Below are 17,070 nucleotides of genomic sequence, written 5' to 3' on the forward strand. Positions count from 1 at the left end.
TTCTGAGGCTCGTGAACAAGCTTCCTCTGTCTCAGCACAGAGCAAAATATCATCTACATATTGTAACACTACCGCTTCAGAGCTAAGTTTTGTAGATCCCGTGACAAACTTTGTCCAAATAAGTGGGGACTGTCATGAAATCCCTGGGGCAAAACTGTCCAGGTTAACTGGGAAGCTGGCTGAGTAGGGTCTTCAAAGGCAAATAGAAATTGACTTTCCTCCACCAAAGGCACTGAATAGAAGGCATCTTTCAAATCAATTACTGAGAAATATTTGGCTCGTTCAGGAATTTCAGACAATAGAGAATAAGGATTAGGCACCACGGGGTGTGAAGGAACCACAGCCTCATTTATTACTCGTAAATCTTGAACTAATCTCCATTTATCATTTGATTTCTTTATACCCAAAATAGGAGTGTTGCATGGACTGTTACAGGGAACTATCAGTCCCTGCTCCTTTAAATTCTCAATGATGGGTTTTAACCCTTCCTTAACCTCAGGTTTCAGTGGATACTGCTTCTTATGTGGGAATAAGTGCGGGTCTTTGAGCTTGACAACTACAGGAATAGCATTTTGTGCTCGACCCACAGATTTTCCATCAGCCCATACTCTAGGATTCACATTTTGTTCAACTAAAGGGAGAGAAAGGGAGGGCTCCATATTCATGAAAACAGAGGCATGGACCTTGCTCAGTATATCCCTCCCCAAAAGGGGTGAGGGTGATTCTGGCACGATAAGAAACTCGTGTGAAAAATAGCACAGAATCCCAGTTGCACGATAGAGAATAACTGAAGTAATACCTTTTGGCTCGTCCAGACAGTCCCATTACGGAAGCGGATCGGGAACAAAGTGGGCCAGGGGCTTCAGTAAGCACGGAATAAGTTGCCCCAGTATCTAAAAGGAAATGGACGGATTAGCCTCCCACCGTTATCAATACCCGGGGCTCCTCAGGTGTAATTAGGACGGGAGCTTGTGTGGGGACCCCCGGGCACCTTCAGTCCTGATGGTCTTGAGAGTCAGACCCCTGAGACCTACGCCTCTGGGGGCAGTCTCTCCTCCAGTGTGGTCCCTCGCAGACCGGGCATGGAGCCGGGGCGGCTTAGATGCCTGAGGGCAATCCCGCTTGAGATGCCCCTCCTTTCCACAGCAATAGCAAGCCCATCCCTTTTCACCTGGGTCCCTCTGGGCATTTTTCTCAGGCTGCTTAAGAACGGTTTTCATAGCCATTGCGAGGGCTTCCACCTTTTCCTTCGTCTTTCTCTGCCTCTCTTTCTTTTCCTCATATTCCCTTCCATAATAGACTGTCTGAGCCAGTTGTAACAGATTATCTAAAGACTGATTTGGTCCATACGCCCGTTTTGATAACTTACGGCGAATATCTGGAGCCGACTGAGTGAGAAATCTATCTTTTAAGATCACTTTTCCCTCTTCACTTTCGGGATCAATCTCAGTGAATCTGCGAATGGCTTCTCTCAGTCTGTCTAGGAATTTACCAGCAGCTTCCTTCTCCTCCTGTTCTATGTCTGCCAGTTTGCCATAGTTTAAAGGCTTAGAGCGCACCTGCCTGAGTCCTTCAAGAATACATCTGACAAAATGACTCTGATCCCATCTTCCTTTAGCAGTGTTATAGTCCCAGTCTGGTTCTGTAGCTGGGACCGCCTGACTCCCAGTGGGGAGGGCAGTTATCGCGTCCTCCCTCTTTCCCACTGATTCATTACCAAGCCACTCATCTCCATAAGCAACCGCTTTTCCCAAAACTCGAGCCTTTGAGTCGGGAGTCAGCATTTGTCCCAAGATATACATCACATCCTTCCAAGTAAGGTCATAATGCAGAGTAACACCTTTAAAAGCTCTAATATATTTTTTCTGGGCCCTCTAAATAGTCTCCCAGATCCTCCTTAATTCTTTGTATCTCTTGATAAGAAAAAGGCTTATTAACTCTCATAGACTGGTAATTTCTCCCGGTGGGCACTTCATGAAGAGGCAACAGCATGTGTGGCTGTCCCTCAGTCTCTCTGGCTGCTCTGCGCATGTCCCAGGGGTAGATTGGAGAAACCTGCTTTTCTTTATCTCTTTGCCTCCTGTCCTCCATCTCATCTCTTACTTGGTGGTTTGAGTTTCTACTGAAACCAGAGTAGTTTGAACCTCAGCTTGGAGCCCCGGATACGGGGGCAAAGTAGGAGGACAGGGGAGAGCGGAAGGTTTCACACCCAAATCTACACCCTTAGGACATAAGTCTGGCATATTTCACAGAGAGAAAAAGGGCAACACATACGCTACTTCTACCCATTTCCCTTGCTTTTTACAGAACCGGTCTAATTGTAAAACAGTATTATACTTAAGAGACCCTCCAACTGGCCACCGTTCGCCGTCCTCCAGTGGGTACCGCGGCCATGCAGTATCATATAGGAAGACCAGGTGTGTCTTCTTTAAGCCCTGGGAATCAACTCTATCCCAGTTTTTCAGGATACAGTTCAAAGGAGTGAGGCTGGAATTGTTAGCTCCCATCTTGTCCTGAAGGATCCCGGACGAGCCCCCAAGATGAAAGGTTGTTGCTGAACGATGAGACGCGGGATTCTTGGCCTCCGGAGGAGATGAATTCAACCCAGGGCCAGAGACGAGGCTGGATCGCTCAGAGCTTTTGTGTAATAAAGTTTTATTAAAGTATAAAGGAAATAGAGAAAGCTTCTGACATAGGCATCAGAAGGGGGCAAAAGAGTACCCCCAACAATGGTTTCTATAACACTACCTTAGCACATTAAAAGCAAAAACACAGCAAGCAAAACACAGCAAGCAAATCTCAACCCAATAACCACCTATAGAATAATTTTTCTTATGTTTTCTAAGAGGACTCCTTTACCCCTTAAAAAGGCTCTATGTTTATTAGGGCTTTTATATAATCAGGTTCTTCAGGCTATTTTATGATTAGGATATTATAAGCAATCATGCATATTAGTACCAAGGGCATAAATGCATTTGGCGAACAAACTACCAGCAAAGGAGTTTAAAGTAAAACACTCCTTTCACCCTGGATAATCTCATAAAATACCACCACCTGGGAAACTTATTGATTAAAGTTCTAAATTGATTCTTGGAAAGAGATCGGGGAAGGCCTTCTGCCTATGTCACAGAAATTAGGGAGTAGTCTACTGAGGCAGGCATCAGAAAGACAGATATCATTTTTAAGGTGAGCGCCAGGGGCAGCTTTTTGAAATCCCTGAAAACCTGATCTGCTTGCCTGTCAGGCTTTCTCCTCGTGACCTTGTCATGGGTGGGATCTCGTGAGCTGGCCTTTTCGAAACCCCTGAAAACCTGATCCGCCTTGCCCATCAGGTTTTCTCCCTCATGGCCTTTCATGGGTAGGGTCTCGTGTGCCGGCTCCCGGCAACTGCACGTGTTACACACACTTGACTGCTAGGAAAAAGACAAAGACAACACGTGCTGCCAAACGCGGAGAAGAGAGAACCTTGCGCGTGGTCGTTGGGGACACAGTCGGTGCAGCTACGGTGGAAAGCAGTATGGAGTCTCCTCAAATTCTAAATCTAGAACTCCCTACCATACGATCCAGCAATTCCACTCCGGGGTCTGTATCCAAAGAAGATGCGGCCAGGACCTCACAGACGTATCTGCACCCGTGTTCTGCATCGTTGTTCCCGGGAACAGGATGCAGCCACAACCTGGCTGTCTGTCAAGAGATAAACACACACAGAAAACGCCATACGCACACAATGGAGTCTCACTCAGCCTTTAAAAAGGGAATCCCTCCTTTTGAGACGACATGGGTGAGGCCAGAGGACGTTATGCTGTAAAGTAAGGCAGACAGGCGGGGAAACCCAGCAGGAGCTCCCTGACCTGTGGAATCTAAAACAGACTCCGAGAAACGGAGAGAAGGGTAGTCTCCAGAGGCAAAGAGCAGGGGTAAGCAGGGAGGTGCGGGTCACGGGGAACAACGTTTCAGGGCTGCCGGCGAGTAATCCTGGAGACCTGATGGGCAGCGACGGGACCAGAGCTGACCATGCTCTGGTGTCGACTCAGTCCTGCTCAGAGGGTAGCCCGCACGTGTCCTCACCAGACCCACAGACCTCGGTGAACTGCGGGGGCTGATGGACACGCTCATTATAATTAGCATGACTGCAGTACTTATTTCACAGCGTAGACAGAAATCAGAACGTCAAGCTGTGCATGTGAAACAGATATAGTTTTTGTCAATTATACCTCAGGAAAGCTGAAAGGGTTTTCTCTCATTTAATTACACCAGGCACTGGGGAGTTATTCCATTTCTGATTTTAGGCGCTTGCTCTCATGCTTAAAATGTGTTTTACATTTTTATTTCTGAACACGTATGCATTCTCCTCCTCCTCTAGAAAAGACAGTGTTCTAACGGTACTTCACTGAACCCTGGGTACTCGTATACACGTGTGTGGGCGTGCGCACGTCTCTGTGCACACGTGTGGGTGTCTTTGTGCGTGCAAGTGTGTGTCTGTGTAATTTCCAAAGCTCATTTCGGCCACGCGTTCCTCTCTGTTGCACCTCACTGCCTCTCTGCCATCTCTGAGTATTGCTTCCTGTGTGAAAACTGTCAGCATCTAAGGACGTGCACCTCTGGAAATGCCCTCTTTCACGCTCATTCTCTTTTTATCAAGTTACTTGGGAACACTTCCTGTTTTGAATCAAGTGTGTGACTCAAGTACTAGTAGAGGAAAACACTTCTCAAGGTTAAGGGATCCAGGCCCCCAGGGCCCTCCTTCTCTCTCGGGACCTGGCCGGTGAGAGGCTGAGGCACGGCCCACAGCGGCAGGCGGTGCAGAACCTCCTGGAAGCTGGGGGTGTCCTCTGCATGAAGCTCTGGCTTCCGCCCCCTGTAAGCACTCCGACAGGCGGCGGGTACTCTTCCTGCCGGCATCGCTCCAGTACCCTCTAGCGCCCCCTTTTGGTAGGGGGCAGTCTGCTCCCGGGGGCTGCTCATTCTCTTGATGGCGATCTGCGTTTCCTACAGGAAGTAGTTTCAGGACATTTTTAGGGCCTCAGTCCACTCGGCCTTGATTTTTTTTTTTTCAGTTGAAATTTAGTTAGAATAAACTGTTTCAAATTGTAAATTCAGTAGGAAATACTTTTTAAATTTAACCTTCAGTTTCTCAGTTTATATGAAAGGTTACCTTTCTTTAACATGTAGTGAATTAACCCACTTGTTGACCTAGCTGCGGCACACAGGCCTCCGTTGCAGGGTGCGGGGTCCTTGGCTGAAGGGTGCCGTGTCTGGACCCCTGACCGGTGATGAACCCTAACCCTCAGTGAGGAGCGCCGAGTCTCAGTCACGGGCCCAGCAGGGCCGCCCTCGGGTGTCACGTGTACCTACATGTGCCCCAGCCCTCCCCAGGTCGGTTCTCCTCAGGGAAGGAGGCTCCGCTATTCCTTTCTTCAGCCGCTGCTGTCTGTCGTGAGCTTCTTCGTGTCTGACACTTAGACAGACACCACCCTGGCCCTCAGCACAGTCCCGCCTCTCCTGAATCGCCATTTCTGCGCTCTCTGCTGCATTCCGGAACATTCCCTCAATGCTATACTCCGACGTCCCATGTGGCCGCTCAGCTGTCGTCTTGACTGCCTGGCTTTTTTTAACGTGTTGAATCTACTGGATTGTTCATGTCGAAAATGTTCAACTCTTTTCAGTCACTGCCTGTTCTTCTACAAAATAATCCACATGCTTGCCTCCCTTTATGTTTCTGTGAGGATGGGTCCCTCTCCGTGTCCACACAGGTGGACCTTCCTCTGACCCCGAGATGATCCCCGCCGCCGGGGCCACACCGCCTACCTCTCCCCGCTTCACTGTGGTTCCCATTCCTTTTGGGGAACTTTTCTTCTGCACTTGTCTGGGGTTTCGTGTTGCAGAAACACTCTCCGGGGCACATCTCAGCATCAGGAGCAGAGGAGGCTCTGGGCGGGCACCACACTCGCCCCCTTGGGTGCAGTCTGAGCCAGCAGCCCATCACGTCCATCCTCTCCTGTCACCTCATCTGGAAATTAACCGTGGTGACGGCAGCAAGAGCCCACAGCCCCTCTGAGGGCTGGGGTTCAGGACAACATGCAGAGGAGGAACCTCAGGCGCAGAGAAAGGGCACCGCCGCTCAAGGTTCCATGAGCAGCGGGCACACGTTTATAGGAACAGCTGTTCCCACCAGAGTGAGAGCTCTGACCCCAATCAACACCCTCGAAAGCTTGCAGGTGATGGCAAGACCGGACGAGACAGTGCCCAAGGACCCAGGTGCCCTGAGGAGGCAGGAAGTGCCTGGGGGCTTGTTCCCGGAAGGCGGGCTGGACGGTGATGCGATAAAGAGAGACGCCCCTGAGGGGGCCTGTGACGGGGAGAACCCACACTCCGGGGCAGGGGAGGAGTCAGTTTCCTTCCTGATTCCTTGAGTGTCTCCTCTGGGCTCTCGGCCACTCGGACTCCACTGAGCCCCAGGGAGATGCTGAACGTGTGTCCCTCATAGAGGACAGACTTGTGGACACACAGGGGAAGGAGAGGGTGTGAGGAATAGAGGGAGTAGCCTGGAAACACACACACCAGCACGTGTGAAACACACCGCCGGGGACATGCCGTGTGACTGAGGAGCTCACAGAGGCGTCTGTGACAGCCTAGACGGGTGGGGGGGCGGGGTTCAAGAGGGAGGGCCACGCGACACATATGGCCGATCCACGTTGATGTGTGGCAGAACCAGCACCATACTGTGAAGCGACGATCCTCCAATTAAAAACAATGTGTCTCTGGGGATCTGAGCCCTGCGGGCAGCAGGAGCCGGCATCCTCCCAGAAGCATCACCAGGGCCTGGTGACCGGGCCAGGGTGAGGACCCCACGGGGACCTGCTGATGGACGGGCAGAGGAGGAAGCAGACCCCGAGGCGAGGCTCTCAGAGGGAAGGAGCCTGGCCGTCCTCATCTGGAAGGGGCAACTCAGGAACACACTGGGACTGTCATGGGGACGACGCCAGGCTTTCAAGAAGAGGCTGTTCCCCTTCCTGCGGGGACGCTGATGTGACAACCGCGTGACAGGAAACCCCAGCCCCGGAGAGGACACACCCTGTGTGTCTGTCTGTCCGGAGGGCACCCAGCTCTCCTCCATCCTCACAACCTGGACCGCAGGGAGGAGACGCCATGGCCCCCACCCTCCCCGCCCTGCTCTGCCTCGGTGAGATGAGGAGGGGCAGGGGGAGCCCTGGACTGGAGGGACCCTCCCCGAGCCGGCCTGCTCCGACAGGGGACCCCAGACCCCAGGAGGCTCCCGGGGAGGAGAGGCACTGCTCAGAGCTGAGGGCAGACCTCTCACAGGGCTCTCTCTTCCAGGGCTGAGTGTGGGCCTGAGGACCCAGGTGCAGGCTGGTGAGTCTGTCCCCAGGGCCAGCTCCCTCCTCTCGTGGGGTCAAGGGTCACCCCCAGGCCACGGGGAGGGGGACGGCAGCTCGGGGCTCACGGAGGGGGAGTCTGGGAGGCCTGGGCTGAGAGTCGGGGCATGGGGGAGACGCCTGGTGAGCCTGCCTCTGATTTCCTTGCAGAGACCCCCCCCAAACCCACCATCTGGGCAGAGCCGGGCTCTGTGGTCCCCTGGCTGAGCCCCGTGAGCATCTGGTGTCAGGGGACCCTGGGGGCCCAGGAGTTCCGTCTGGATAAAGAGGGAATCTCAGTCCCCTGGGACACACAGAAACCCCTGGAGCCCAGGGACAAGGCCAAGTTCTCCATCTCACTGATGACCGAGCAGTATGCAGGGCATTATTGGTGCTACTATCTCAGGGGATATCACTGGTCAGAGCCCAGTGACCCCCTGGAGCTGGTGGTGACAGGTGAGAGACGCTTGGGGACCTCAGGCTCTGCCCTCGGGAGGGGGATCTGCTCTCAGGGGGTGTCCCTCTCACAGCCCAGCCCTGGGGGGCAAGGAGGGAGCCCCACGGATCCAGCTGCCTCCTTCTCTCCTAGGACGCTATGGCAAACCCAGCCTCTCAGCCCTGCCGAGCCCTGTGGTGACCTCAGGAGGGAACGTGACCCTGCAGTGTGGTTCCCGTCGGGGATTTAACAGGTTCCTTCTGACCAAGGAAGGAGAAGACGAGTCCTCTCAGACCCTGGATGGACAGCGGAGCCCTAACGGGCAGACCCAGGCCCTGTTCCCCATGGGCCCCGTGAGCCCCGGACACGGGTGGACGTTCAGATGCTACGGCTTTTACAGGGACACCCCCCAGGTGTGGTCGGCCCCCAGCGACCCCCTGGAGCTCCTGGTCTCAGGTGAGGAAGTCCCGTCCTGACCCCACATTTGTGCAGACAAGACAACATATTCGGGTCTCTGCTCCCAGGGGAGCCCCTGTGAGGGGGGGAGAGGAGCATGGTGCTCACAGGACAGACACACAGACAGAGACGGCGAGGCCTGGGGCCGGGCCGGGAAGGGCGTCCACGGGGGAGGCGGTCCCAACGACCCAGCGCCCGTCTCTCCCCAGGGCTGTCTGGGAAGCCGTCCCTCCTGAGCCCGCAGGGCCCTGTCGTCACCTCTGGACAGAACCTGACCCTGCAGTGTCGCTCTGACGCCGGCTACGCCAGATTCGCTCTGTCCAAGGAGGGGGGCCAGGACCTCCCCCAGCACCCTGCCCGGAGGGCCCAGGGGGGGCTCTCTCAGGCCGACTTCCCCCTGGGCCCAGTGGGCACCGTCCACGGGGGCCGGTACAGATGCTACGGTGGACACGGCCTCTCCTCCGAGTGGTCGGCCCCCAGCGACCCCCTGGAGCTCCTGGTGGCAGGAGAGTGGCCAGCGGGTCAGTCGGGGACCAGACGCTGCACAGGCCCCACCGGGGAGCCCCAGGGGTGATGCTAGGACCAAGGGGAGGGGTTCCCAGGAGGGGACAGCGAGACGGTGTGGGGGAGGGGGGACTCGGAGAAACAGAGACGGTGCTGAGGGTCCAGAGAGGCCGCGGAGTCTCGCTCAGAACCAGGGCCGGGCCCGCACCCCCTTCCTCTCTGCAGGACTGCTCAGAGACAGACCCTCGCTCTCAGCGCGGCCGGGCCCCTCGGTGGCCCCGGGGGAGAACGTGACCCTGCTGTGTCAGTCGGGAAACAGGACGGACACCTTCCTTCTGTCCCAGGAGGGGGCAGCCCATCGCCCCCTGCGTCTGCGCGCCCAGGCCCAAGGCGGGCGGTTCCGGGCCGAGTTCTCCTTGAGTCCTGTGAGCTCGGCCCACGGGGGCACCTACAGGTGTTACCGCGCACTCAGCACAGACCCCCACCTGCTGTCCCTGCCCAGCGAGCCCCTGGCGCTCCTGGTCTCAGGTGAGGCCCCGTCTGTCCATCTGACTCGGCAGCTCGGGGCTCTGTGCCCTGGGAGGCCCCGGAGGTCGTGGAGGAGGGGGCGCTGAGGGAGGGGCCCCCTGAGGGAGGGGCCTCGGAGCCCGGCCCCGCCCCTTCCTCCCCACTGGGGTCCCGGAGGGGCAGGGGGGCAGTGGGAGGGTCTGGGGGAGGCCACAGGGCCGTGCAGGGCAGAGGGGAGTGAGGTGGGGACCCCGGTCAGCCCGGCGCACCCCTTCCTGGGCTCATTCCCAGGACCCATGGGCCCAGCCCCCACCCTCGGGCCCCAATTCAACAACTGTGGAGTCACGGGGCTCTGTGCCCAGGGGAGACAGCCCGTCCCAGGGCGGTGTGGGAGTCGGAAGATCTAATACCCACTCAGGTCATCAAGACTTGCTGTGGGTGGAGCAGAGATGCTAAAGGGGAAATGGGAAACACAGGCTGCAGGGGCTCTGGTCTGCTGGGTGAAGGGCCGTGGGCCGGGGGGTCGCTCAGCCTGGGGGAGCAGGGCTGTGAAGGGGGAAAGCCCCCCGCCCCCACCCCCTTGCTAGCCCCCAGGGGGCTCCGGGTATCAGTGCCCGCCCTCAGCGGGTCAGGCCCACAGAGAGGGGAGCAGGCTCTTGGGGAGGTGGTCATGGGTCCGGGGGCAGGCTGAATATGCCCCCGGTTCAAGCACCTCTGGAGACTCTGATGTGGACCCCCTCACCCTCACCACACCCGCGTCGGGCCTCAGCTCCTCCCAGTGTAAAAGGAGAGGCCCCTGGCCCAGACTGTAGATGTCCTGGTTCTGACCTGGGTGTGACCCCCATCGGGCGTGGAGGTGCCTGTGGGGACCTGTCCCCTCCGCTGCAGCGTGGTGACGGCGTGTGGGGGGGACCCAGAGGCCCCTCACGCAGCCCGCCCCTCCCCCGCCCCCTGCTGAGGTGGGGGAGGGGCGGGGACCAGGGAGGACCCTCAGCTCCAGCTGAGACCCTCGGGCAGCCCCCTCAGGCGAGGGGCCCCCAGAGCAGGAAGCCCGTGTCCTCCTGGGGGCCAGCTCAGGGGGCGCTCAGGGCGCCCACGGCCCTGGTTCCAGTCCTGGCTCTGCCCCGTCCAGGCTGGGTCACCAGGGCCGTGATCTCCGTCTCTGTGCCTCAGTTTCCTCGCCTGTAAAACGGGTGGGATGGGTTGGAGATGGATGCACAGACCCCAGCAGGAGTCCGCACATGGTAGGTGCTCAGTTAAACGGCATCCCTGGCTCACTCAGACATCTCTGGTGCCCCAGGCCTCACGTGGTACCTGAGTGTCCTCATCGGGGTCTCGGTGACCTTTGTCCTGCTGCTCCTCGTCCTCCTCTTACTCTTCCTACGACACCGGGGTCGGGACAGCCACAGGAAGTCGGGTGAGTAGGGAACGGGGTGACTGGCTCCCTGGAGGCCTTAGGGCATCAGACAAAGGGAAACCTAGGACATGGGAACAGTCAGCTTAAATAATTTTTTTGCACAGTATGGGGGGGTCCTTAAAAACTAAAAACAGAATTATCATATGATCCAGCAAATCCACTGCTGGGTATATGTTTGAATAAAATGAAAACTAATTTGAAAAGATACAAACAAAAAAAAAAAAAGAAAAGATACAAACATTCCAATATTCATATAGCCAGTTTACAATAGCCAACGTATGTCAGCAACCCAAATGTCCAGCAAGAAAAGAATGAATAGAGAAAATGTGGTGTGTGTGTGTGTGTGTGTATATATACACCCACATATACATACAATGGAATATTACTCAGCCATAAAAAAGAAGGAAACTCTGCCATCTGCTACAGCATACATGGACCTAGAGAGTATTATGCTTACTGAAATAAGTCAGAGAAAGGTAAATGTTTTATGATATCATTTGTACATACTGAATCTGGAAAATAATAGAAAGGAATGTATATGCAAAACAGAAACAGACTCGTTGATATAATGGTTACCAGTGGGGGACGGGCAGAGTAGAGGTATGAACTAACAGATACAGACTACTATGTACAAAATAAACAAGAAGGATACGCTGGATAGCACAGGGAATGTAGCAATTATTTTTTAATAACATTAAATGGAGTATAACCTATAAAAACATTGAATCATAGGTTGTATGCCTAAAACTACTATATTATAAATCAATGATATTTCATTTAAAAATTTTTTCAGTTCTCAAATCTGAAAATCTAGTGGAAAAAAACACCCACTGTCAGCCCACGTGCACTAGTTTAAGCCATCTCCCTCCTTCTCAATGTCATGAACTGAAACACACACCACCAGCCCAGGCTGCCTCCTCTCCTCCTGAATCCCACGTGGAAGGTGGGGTCACCACATCCCCAGGGGCAGAGCCTCTGTCCCGGGACCCAGCCCAGGCCGAGGCTGATTTCCAACCTCCCACAGGGGCCACAGACCGAGGGCCTGAGGACAGAGGCCCGCAGAGCAGGTAATCCCCGCCCCGACACCCCCAGAGCCCCCCACAGCACCCCACCTTCTCCCGCTGACTCAGCGTCTCCTCCTCAGCTCCAGCCCAGCCGCGGACACCCAGGACCAGGCCATCTGTGAGCAGGAGAGGCGGCGGCCCGCGACGGGGGGCACAGAGACTTCTGGAGGCAGTGGGGGGGACGCTCAGAAGGGTGGGGGACCACACAGCACTCACCCCGGGGTGCAGGGCGGGGGCTCCAGCCCTGAGGCTCTCGGAACCCCGCCCAGCAGTCCCCCTGCTCTGCTGCAGATGCTGCCGTGAGCGATGCACAGTCTGAGGTGGGGCTGCAGCTGGACCGTCGGGTGAGACCCCTGCTCCCGTCCGGCCACCACAGACCTCCTGGTGCCAAACTCAGCCCAGCGCATGCGTCGCTGTGCTCACACCCCAGCTCCAGCCACGCCCACCCTGACCCCTCCTTCCCGGCTCCCTGGGTCCTGCCGTGACCCCAGCCTCCCCTTGCCCTGTGACCTCACGGCCCCTCCTTCAGGGCGCCTTTCCCAGCTCCGTGTCCTCTGGCTGACCTTCTGGTGTGGGGGTGCAGCCCCAGGTCTCAAGAGGACGCGTGCATCAGTGGATCGCCCACACGCCCAGGCCCCCCTCCTTCACCCCCCAGTAAAGGGTGTGGGAGAGCGGGCACCACCCCCTGGCCCTGCCGGTACCGCGGGCACTCACCTCGCGGTGAGAGGGGCCCCATGCCAACAAGCAGGCGGATCTCAGAATGCAAGGGCCTGACGAGGAAAGTAAATCACGAGACGGACTGGGCGCACGGGGTGGGCACACCCAGTAGGAAGGCCCTGAGACGGGAGGGACACGCTTTAGCAGGAAGACGGCCGTGTGCCCAGGCAGATGAGCAAGAGGCCAGGGCTCAGACAGAAACCAGGGCCTGACAAGGCACCCGGAGGCTCCCGGGCGTCAGGAGGCCCCTGGAGTTTCCATCAGGAGAGTGAGCTGACCTGACCCGAGGTCCCAAGCCTCATCTGGGCACAGAGGGGAGCTGGCTGGAGGAGGGGCGGCGGGCCCAGGAGGCGCCTGTCCTGTCTCATGGTCTCCCTCCAGCAGAACAGGTGGGAGGCAGACCCCCAGGAGGGGACGGGCGCCCTGTGAACCCCCGAGATGAAGATGAAGGCGGGAGGTGCCCCCTCTCCTCCCAGTCGGGGGGATTTCAGGAAGGACAGACAGACGCACAGCACATGGGTCCCTCCTCTCCGGGCCCCCAGGCGCCCCATCTCACACACCTTTCCCCCCACCCTGCAGGCTGCCACGTCCGAAGCCCCCCAGGACGTGACCTACGCCCAGCTGAACCACTCGACTGTCAGAAGGGGGACGGCCGCACCCCCCAGCCCCCCGGTGGGGGAGCCCCCAGCAGACCCCAGTGAGTACGCTGCTCTCGCCTTTCGCTAGCCCAGGAAGGACCCGGACCCCAGGCTCCAGGGACCAGACCTCAGGGACCCCAGGAGGCACGGGAGCAGCCAGCAGTGGACACCATGTAACAACCAGCAGCCAGCCCTTGGGCTCCTAACAGACCACCTGGGGCCCCGGGACCCTTTTGGGTCAACCCTCAGAAGCAGCATCCTGGACCCCCGGTGGCCCAGCGGTTGAGAATCTGCCAGCCAATGCAGGGGGCGTGGGTCTGACCCCCTTGCTGCGGACAGCTGAGCCGAGGGGCACGGCCGCTGCCGAAGCCCTGTGCCCAGAGCTGGTGCTCCTCGAGAGGAGCCAGCGCGAGCAGGCCGTGCACAGCCAGGCACCAGCCTCCACGCGCTGCAGCCAGAGCGAGCCCCCACGCAGCAGGGAAGACCCAGCACAGCCGCAAATAAACAAGTCACTAAAGACTGAACGGCGTGTTTCAGTTTCCTTAAAAAAGATAGTATCCTCATATTTTATGAAGAAGGCAACAGACTTCTCAATTATCGGTGATTTTGAAAAAGATCAGCAAATTACTCCAAATGAAGGCAGGAAGAGGGAAATAACAATGACAAGGGCAGCTACTACTGAAGACAGACAAAAAGGAGAGGAAAATCAGAAAAGCCAGAAAGCTTCATCCTTTAGAACGTGGATCACACTTACACATCCTAGGCACAATAGCAAGTCAAAAAGAGAGAAGGCATTGCTTTACCGTCGTCAGGACACTACGGCAGGTCCTTCAGACTTTAGAAAGATAAAAACTTCATTGAAGGACAGTTTTATGCTATTATAGTAGAAAATGTAGATGACACAGACCAAAACTCTCAAAAATAAAATTTATCAAAATTATGGACATGGGGATAAACAGAAAATCTGAATTGTCCTATACGTTAAAGTGAACTCTGAGTCCAGAGAGTTTCACAGGTGAATGCATCTGAACACGTGGGCAGTCATGAAACACACACACGCTCGTACACATACCTACGGAACTTACACCAGCTTACGCAGAGAGGGGAAAGGAAGGGCACACTCCACAAAACATTTCACTGCACCAGAAAAACCTGAGCCCAAACGCGACACGGAAACGACAAAAGGGGAAACCACAGGAAGCTCTTTTTTCCTGGTTTCTGTTTTCCTGAACAAAACATTCACAAAGAGGATTCATCAATCAATGAAATGGACAATATATCATGCACGTGCACCTATTTTTTTTTTCAGGAACGTGTGGTTGGTTTCATCCTCAAAAATCAATCAATACAATTCAAATATTAAAAGAAGGAATTTTAAAACACCATGATAACAGATGAAAAGGTTTTGATAAAATACATCACCAATTTATAATGAAAAAGTCGTAAGTAGAAGGGAATTTCCTACCATTTATCAAAGCATCTTTTAAAACCTGCACCAGAAATCTATTTTTTATGTTTGCTTGTTCATTGCTGGCTGTGTGGGGTCTTGGCCGCTGTGTGGGCTGTTCTCCAGTTGCAGCGGGCAGGGGACTCTACCTGCGGCGCCCGGCCCCTCGCCGCGGGCGCCTCTCCTCACCGCGGGCGCCTCTCTGGCTGCGCAGCTCGGGTCTAGGGCGCCCAACTCCAGCAGCTGTGGCGCGTGGGTGAGCGGCTCCCAAGCCCTCCAGCACAGGTTCAGGGCGCGTGTGGCATCTTCCCCGGTCAGGGATGGAACCCGGGTCAGGCAGATTCTGCACCACTGAGCCACCAGAGAAGCCCAGAGATCACTGTCAAAGGTACAAATGTACAACCTTTCTGCCTGCGATTAAGACTGAGCCAAGAATGTTTACTATTACATTTCTATTCAGCAGGGTCCTGGAAGAACCAGCCAATTAAATAATAAAGTCCAAAAAAAAATAGGCACAGAGGGATGGAGTAAAACTGTATTGCTAAAAAAAACAAAGAACAAAAACCTGTATTGCTCACAGATTACAAAACTGTATGCATGGAAAATCCAAATAATATAAGAATCTATTTTTCTGATTTGAAAATGATCTATCTATTATCATTGGGTGTACTCAATATATAAAAATCAGTTGCATTTCATACTTCCAGTTTTGGACCAGGAGGAAACAGAGGTTTGTTTCCTTAACCCCCCACCAGGCACAGTTAAGCTCCTGGACATTACATATACAATCACAAGAATTTACTGTGCTTCCCAGATAATCTGAGTTTTTACAAATTGGAGGTTTGTGGCAAACCGCATCAGGCAAGCCTATCAGTGCCATTTCCCCACTAGCATTATTTTTTAACTGAAGTGTGTACATTGTTGTGTCAGACATAATGCTACTGCAGACTTACAGACCACAGTATGGTGTGAACGTAACTTTGATAGACACTGGGAACACAAAAGAGTTTCCGTAACTCACTTTACTGTGATATCTGCTTTGTTGCTGTGGTCTCCAACTGGGCCCACAACATCTCTGGGGTCTGCCTGTACTCTGAAGAGTGGAGAGAAGGCAGCAGACAGACTGGTAAGAGTGGTAAGACCCCAGGAGTGAAACGGTGGGCATCAAAGGGGACCAGTACCTGGACTGCCCCATCCACCGGGCAGGAATGAGTCATACCCCAGCGATGCGTCAGGTAAGCCCTTTATAACGAAAGATCTCCATAAGACCCAGACCCTCACAACATAATATCGAAAATGTCCAGGTCTCAGTTTGAAAACTCATTCATCAACACGAGAACCAGGAAAATCTCATCTTGAGTACTTTGGCCACCTGATGCGAAGAGCCAACACACTGGAAAAGACCCTGATGCTGGGAAAGACTGAAGGCAGGAGGAGAAGGGGGCGACAGAGGATGAGACGGTTGGATGGCATCACCGACTCTATGGACATGAGTTTGAGCAAAGTCCGGGAGATGGTGATGGACAGGGAGGCCTGGCATGCTGCTGTCCCTGGGGTCGCAAAGGGTCGGACACAACTGAGCGACTGAACAACAGCAGCAGCTGCTAGCACTGAGACGACAGAGGGGCTGAAATTATCTGACAAGCACTGTAAAACAGTCATGCTAAAAATGCTCTGAGGAGCAATTATACATGTGCTTCAAGTAAATCTAAAAAAGCTAGAAAGTCTCAGCAAAGAAACAGAAGATATAAAGAACTAGTGGATATTTCAGATCTGAAAGACACAATAATTAAAACAGAGTCCCCGTGGATGAACGGGCTCAACAGCACAGTGGAGGTGACCGGGGACAGGGGACGGAGGAGGCAGCAACAGGAACACCAGTCTGAACACCAGGGAGCACAGATTCTGGAAAGGCATGGGAACAGAGTCCCAACAGTCTCCGATCCCGGGGATCTGATTCCTAGAAGGAGAAGAGAGAGAGGATGAGACTGGAAAGCAATTCAAGAAAGAGTGGCTGGAATTTCCCCAAACTTGGCAGAAGTCGTAAATCTACAGATTCATGAAACTCAGAAAAACCCAAAGAGGATGAGCCCCAGAAATCCACGCCAAGACGCACCACAATCCAACAGAAGAGGAAGGCGCTCCCTGGACGCCGTGAGATCGGAGTGCCACCCGCTCACATGACGGGGCACTTATCAGAGACTCAAGGGCAGGAAGGAAGTGGTGCAACAGTCTCAGGAGCTGAAAGAAAACTGCCGATCCCGACTCTACAGTCGTGTCCACCTCTCAGCGACCCCGTGGACTGTAGTCCGCCGGGTTCCTCTGTCCATGGGATTTCCAGGCAAGAATCCTGGAGTGGGTTACCATTTCCTCCTCCCTTCCTTCAGAAATGAAGCGGGGGAAAGACACTCTCAGGTACAGGAGAACCGACAGGACTCTCAGAAGCATGCCGGGCCTAGATCAGCGGCCAAGGGAAGTTCTGGTCCCAGAAAAGGGAGGACTCTTGGG

The 17,070-nt window shown here is 54.7% G+C and overlaps 1 protein-coding gene across 12 annotated transcripts in view; it reads left to right on the forward strand.

Annotated features, from left to right (window-relative positions):
- LOC122692588 (leukocyte immunoglobulin-like receptor subfamily A member 6) overlaps positions 1 to 14,500 on the forward strand; it is a 109,003-nt gene extending 94,503 nt beyond the window's left edge. For 3 of the 12 annotated variants that reach the window (XM_043900304.1, XM_043900301.1, XM_043900311.1), the window contains 5 exons: positions 10,580 to 10,696; positions 11,721 to 11,763; positions 11,841 to 11,878; positions 12,052 to 12,104; positions 13,054 to 14,500. In XM_043900304.1, the coding sequence (XP_043756239.1) occupies positions 10,580 to 10,696; positions 11,721 to 11,763; positions 11,841 to 11,878; positions 12,052 to 12,104; positions 13,054 to 13,203 (401 nt within the window). In that variant the 3' untranslated portion in view covers positions 13,204 to 14,500. Of the gene's footprint in view, positions 1 to 7,056; positions 7,184 to 7,338; positions 7,375 to 7,547; positions 7,833 to 7,965; positions 8,269 to 8,477; positions 8,790 to 8,997; positions 9,301 to 10,579; positions 10,697 to 11,720; positions 11,764 to 11,840; positions 11,879 to 12,051; positions 12,105 to 13,053 lie in introns of those variants that run through there. The other 9 variants (XM_043900312.1, XM_043900319.1, XM_043900313.1 and 6 more) reach the window with 9 other exon arrangements.
- The last annotated feature ends 2,570 nt before the right edge of the window (positions 14,501 to 17,070 follow it).

The sequence above is a fragment of the Cervus elaphus genome, chromosome 4 (genome assembly GCF_910594005.1).
Source record: "Cervus elaphus chromosome 4, mCerEla1.1, whole genome shotgun sequence".
NCBI lineage: Eukaryota > Metazoa > Chordata > Mammalia > Artiodactyla > Cervidae > Cervus > Cervus elaphus.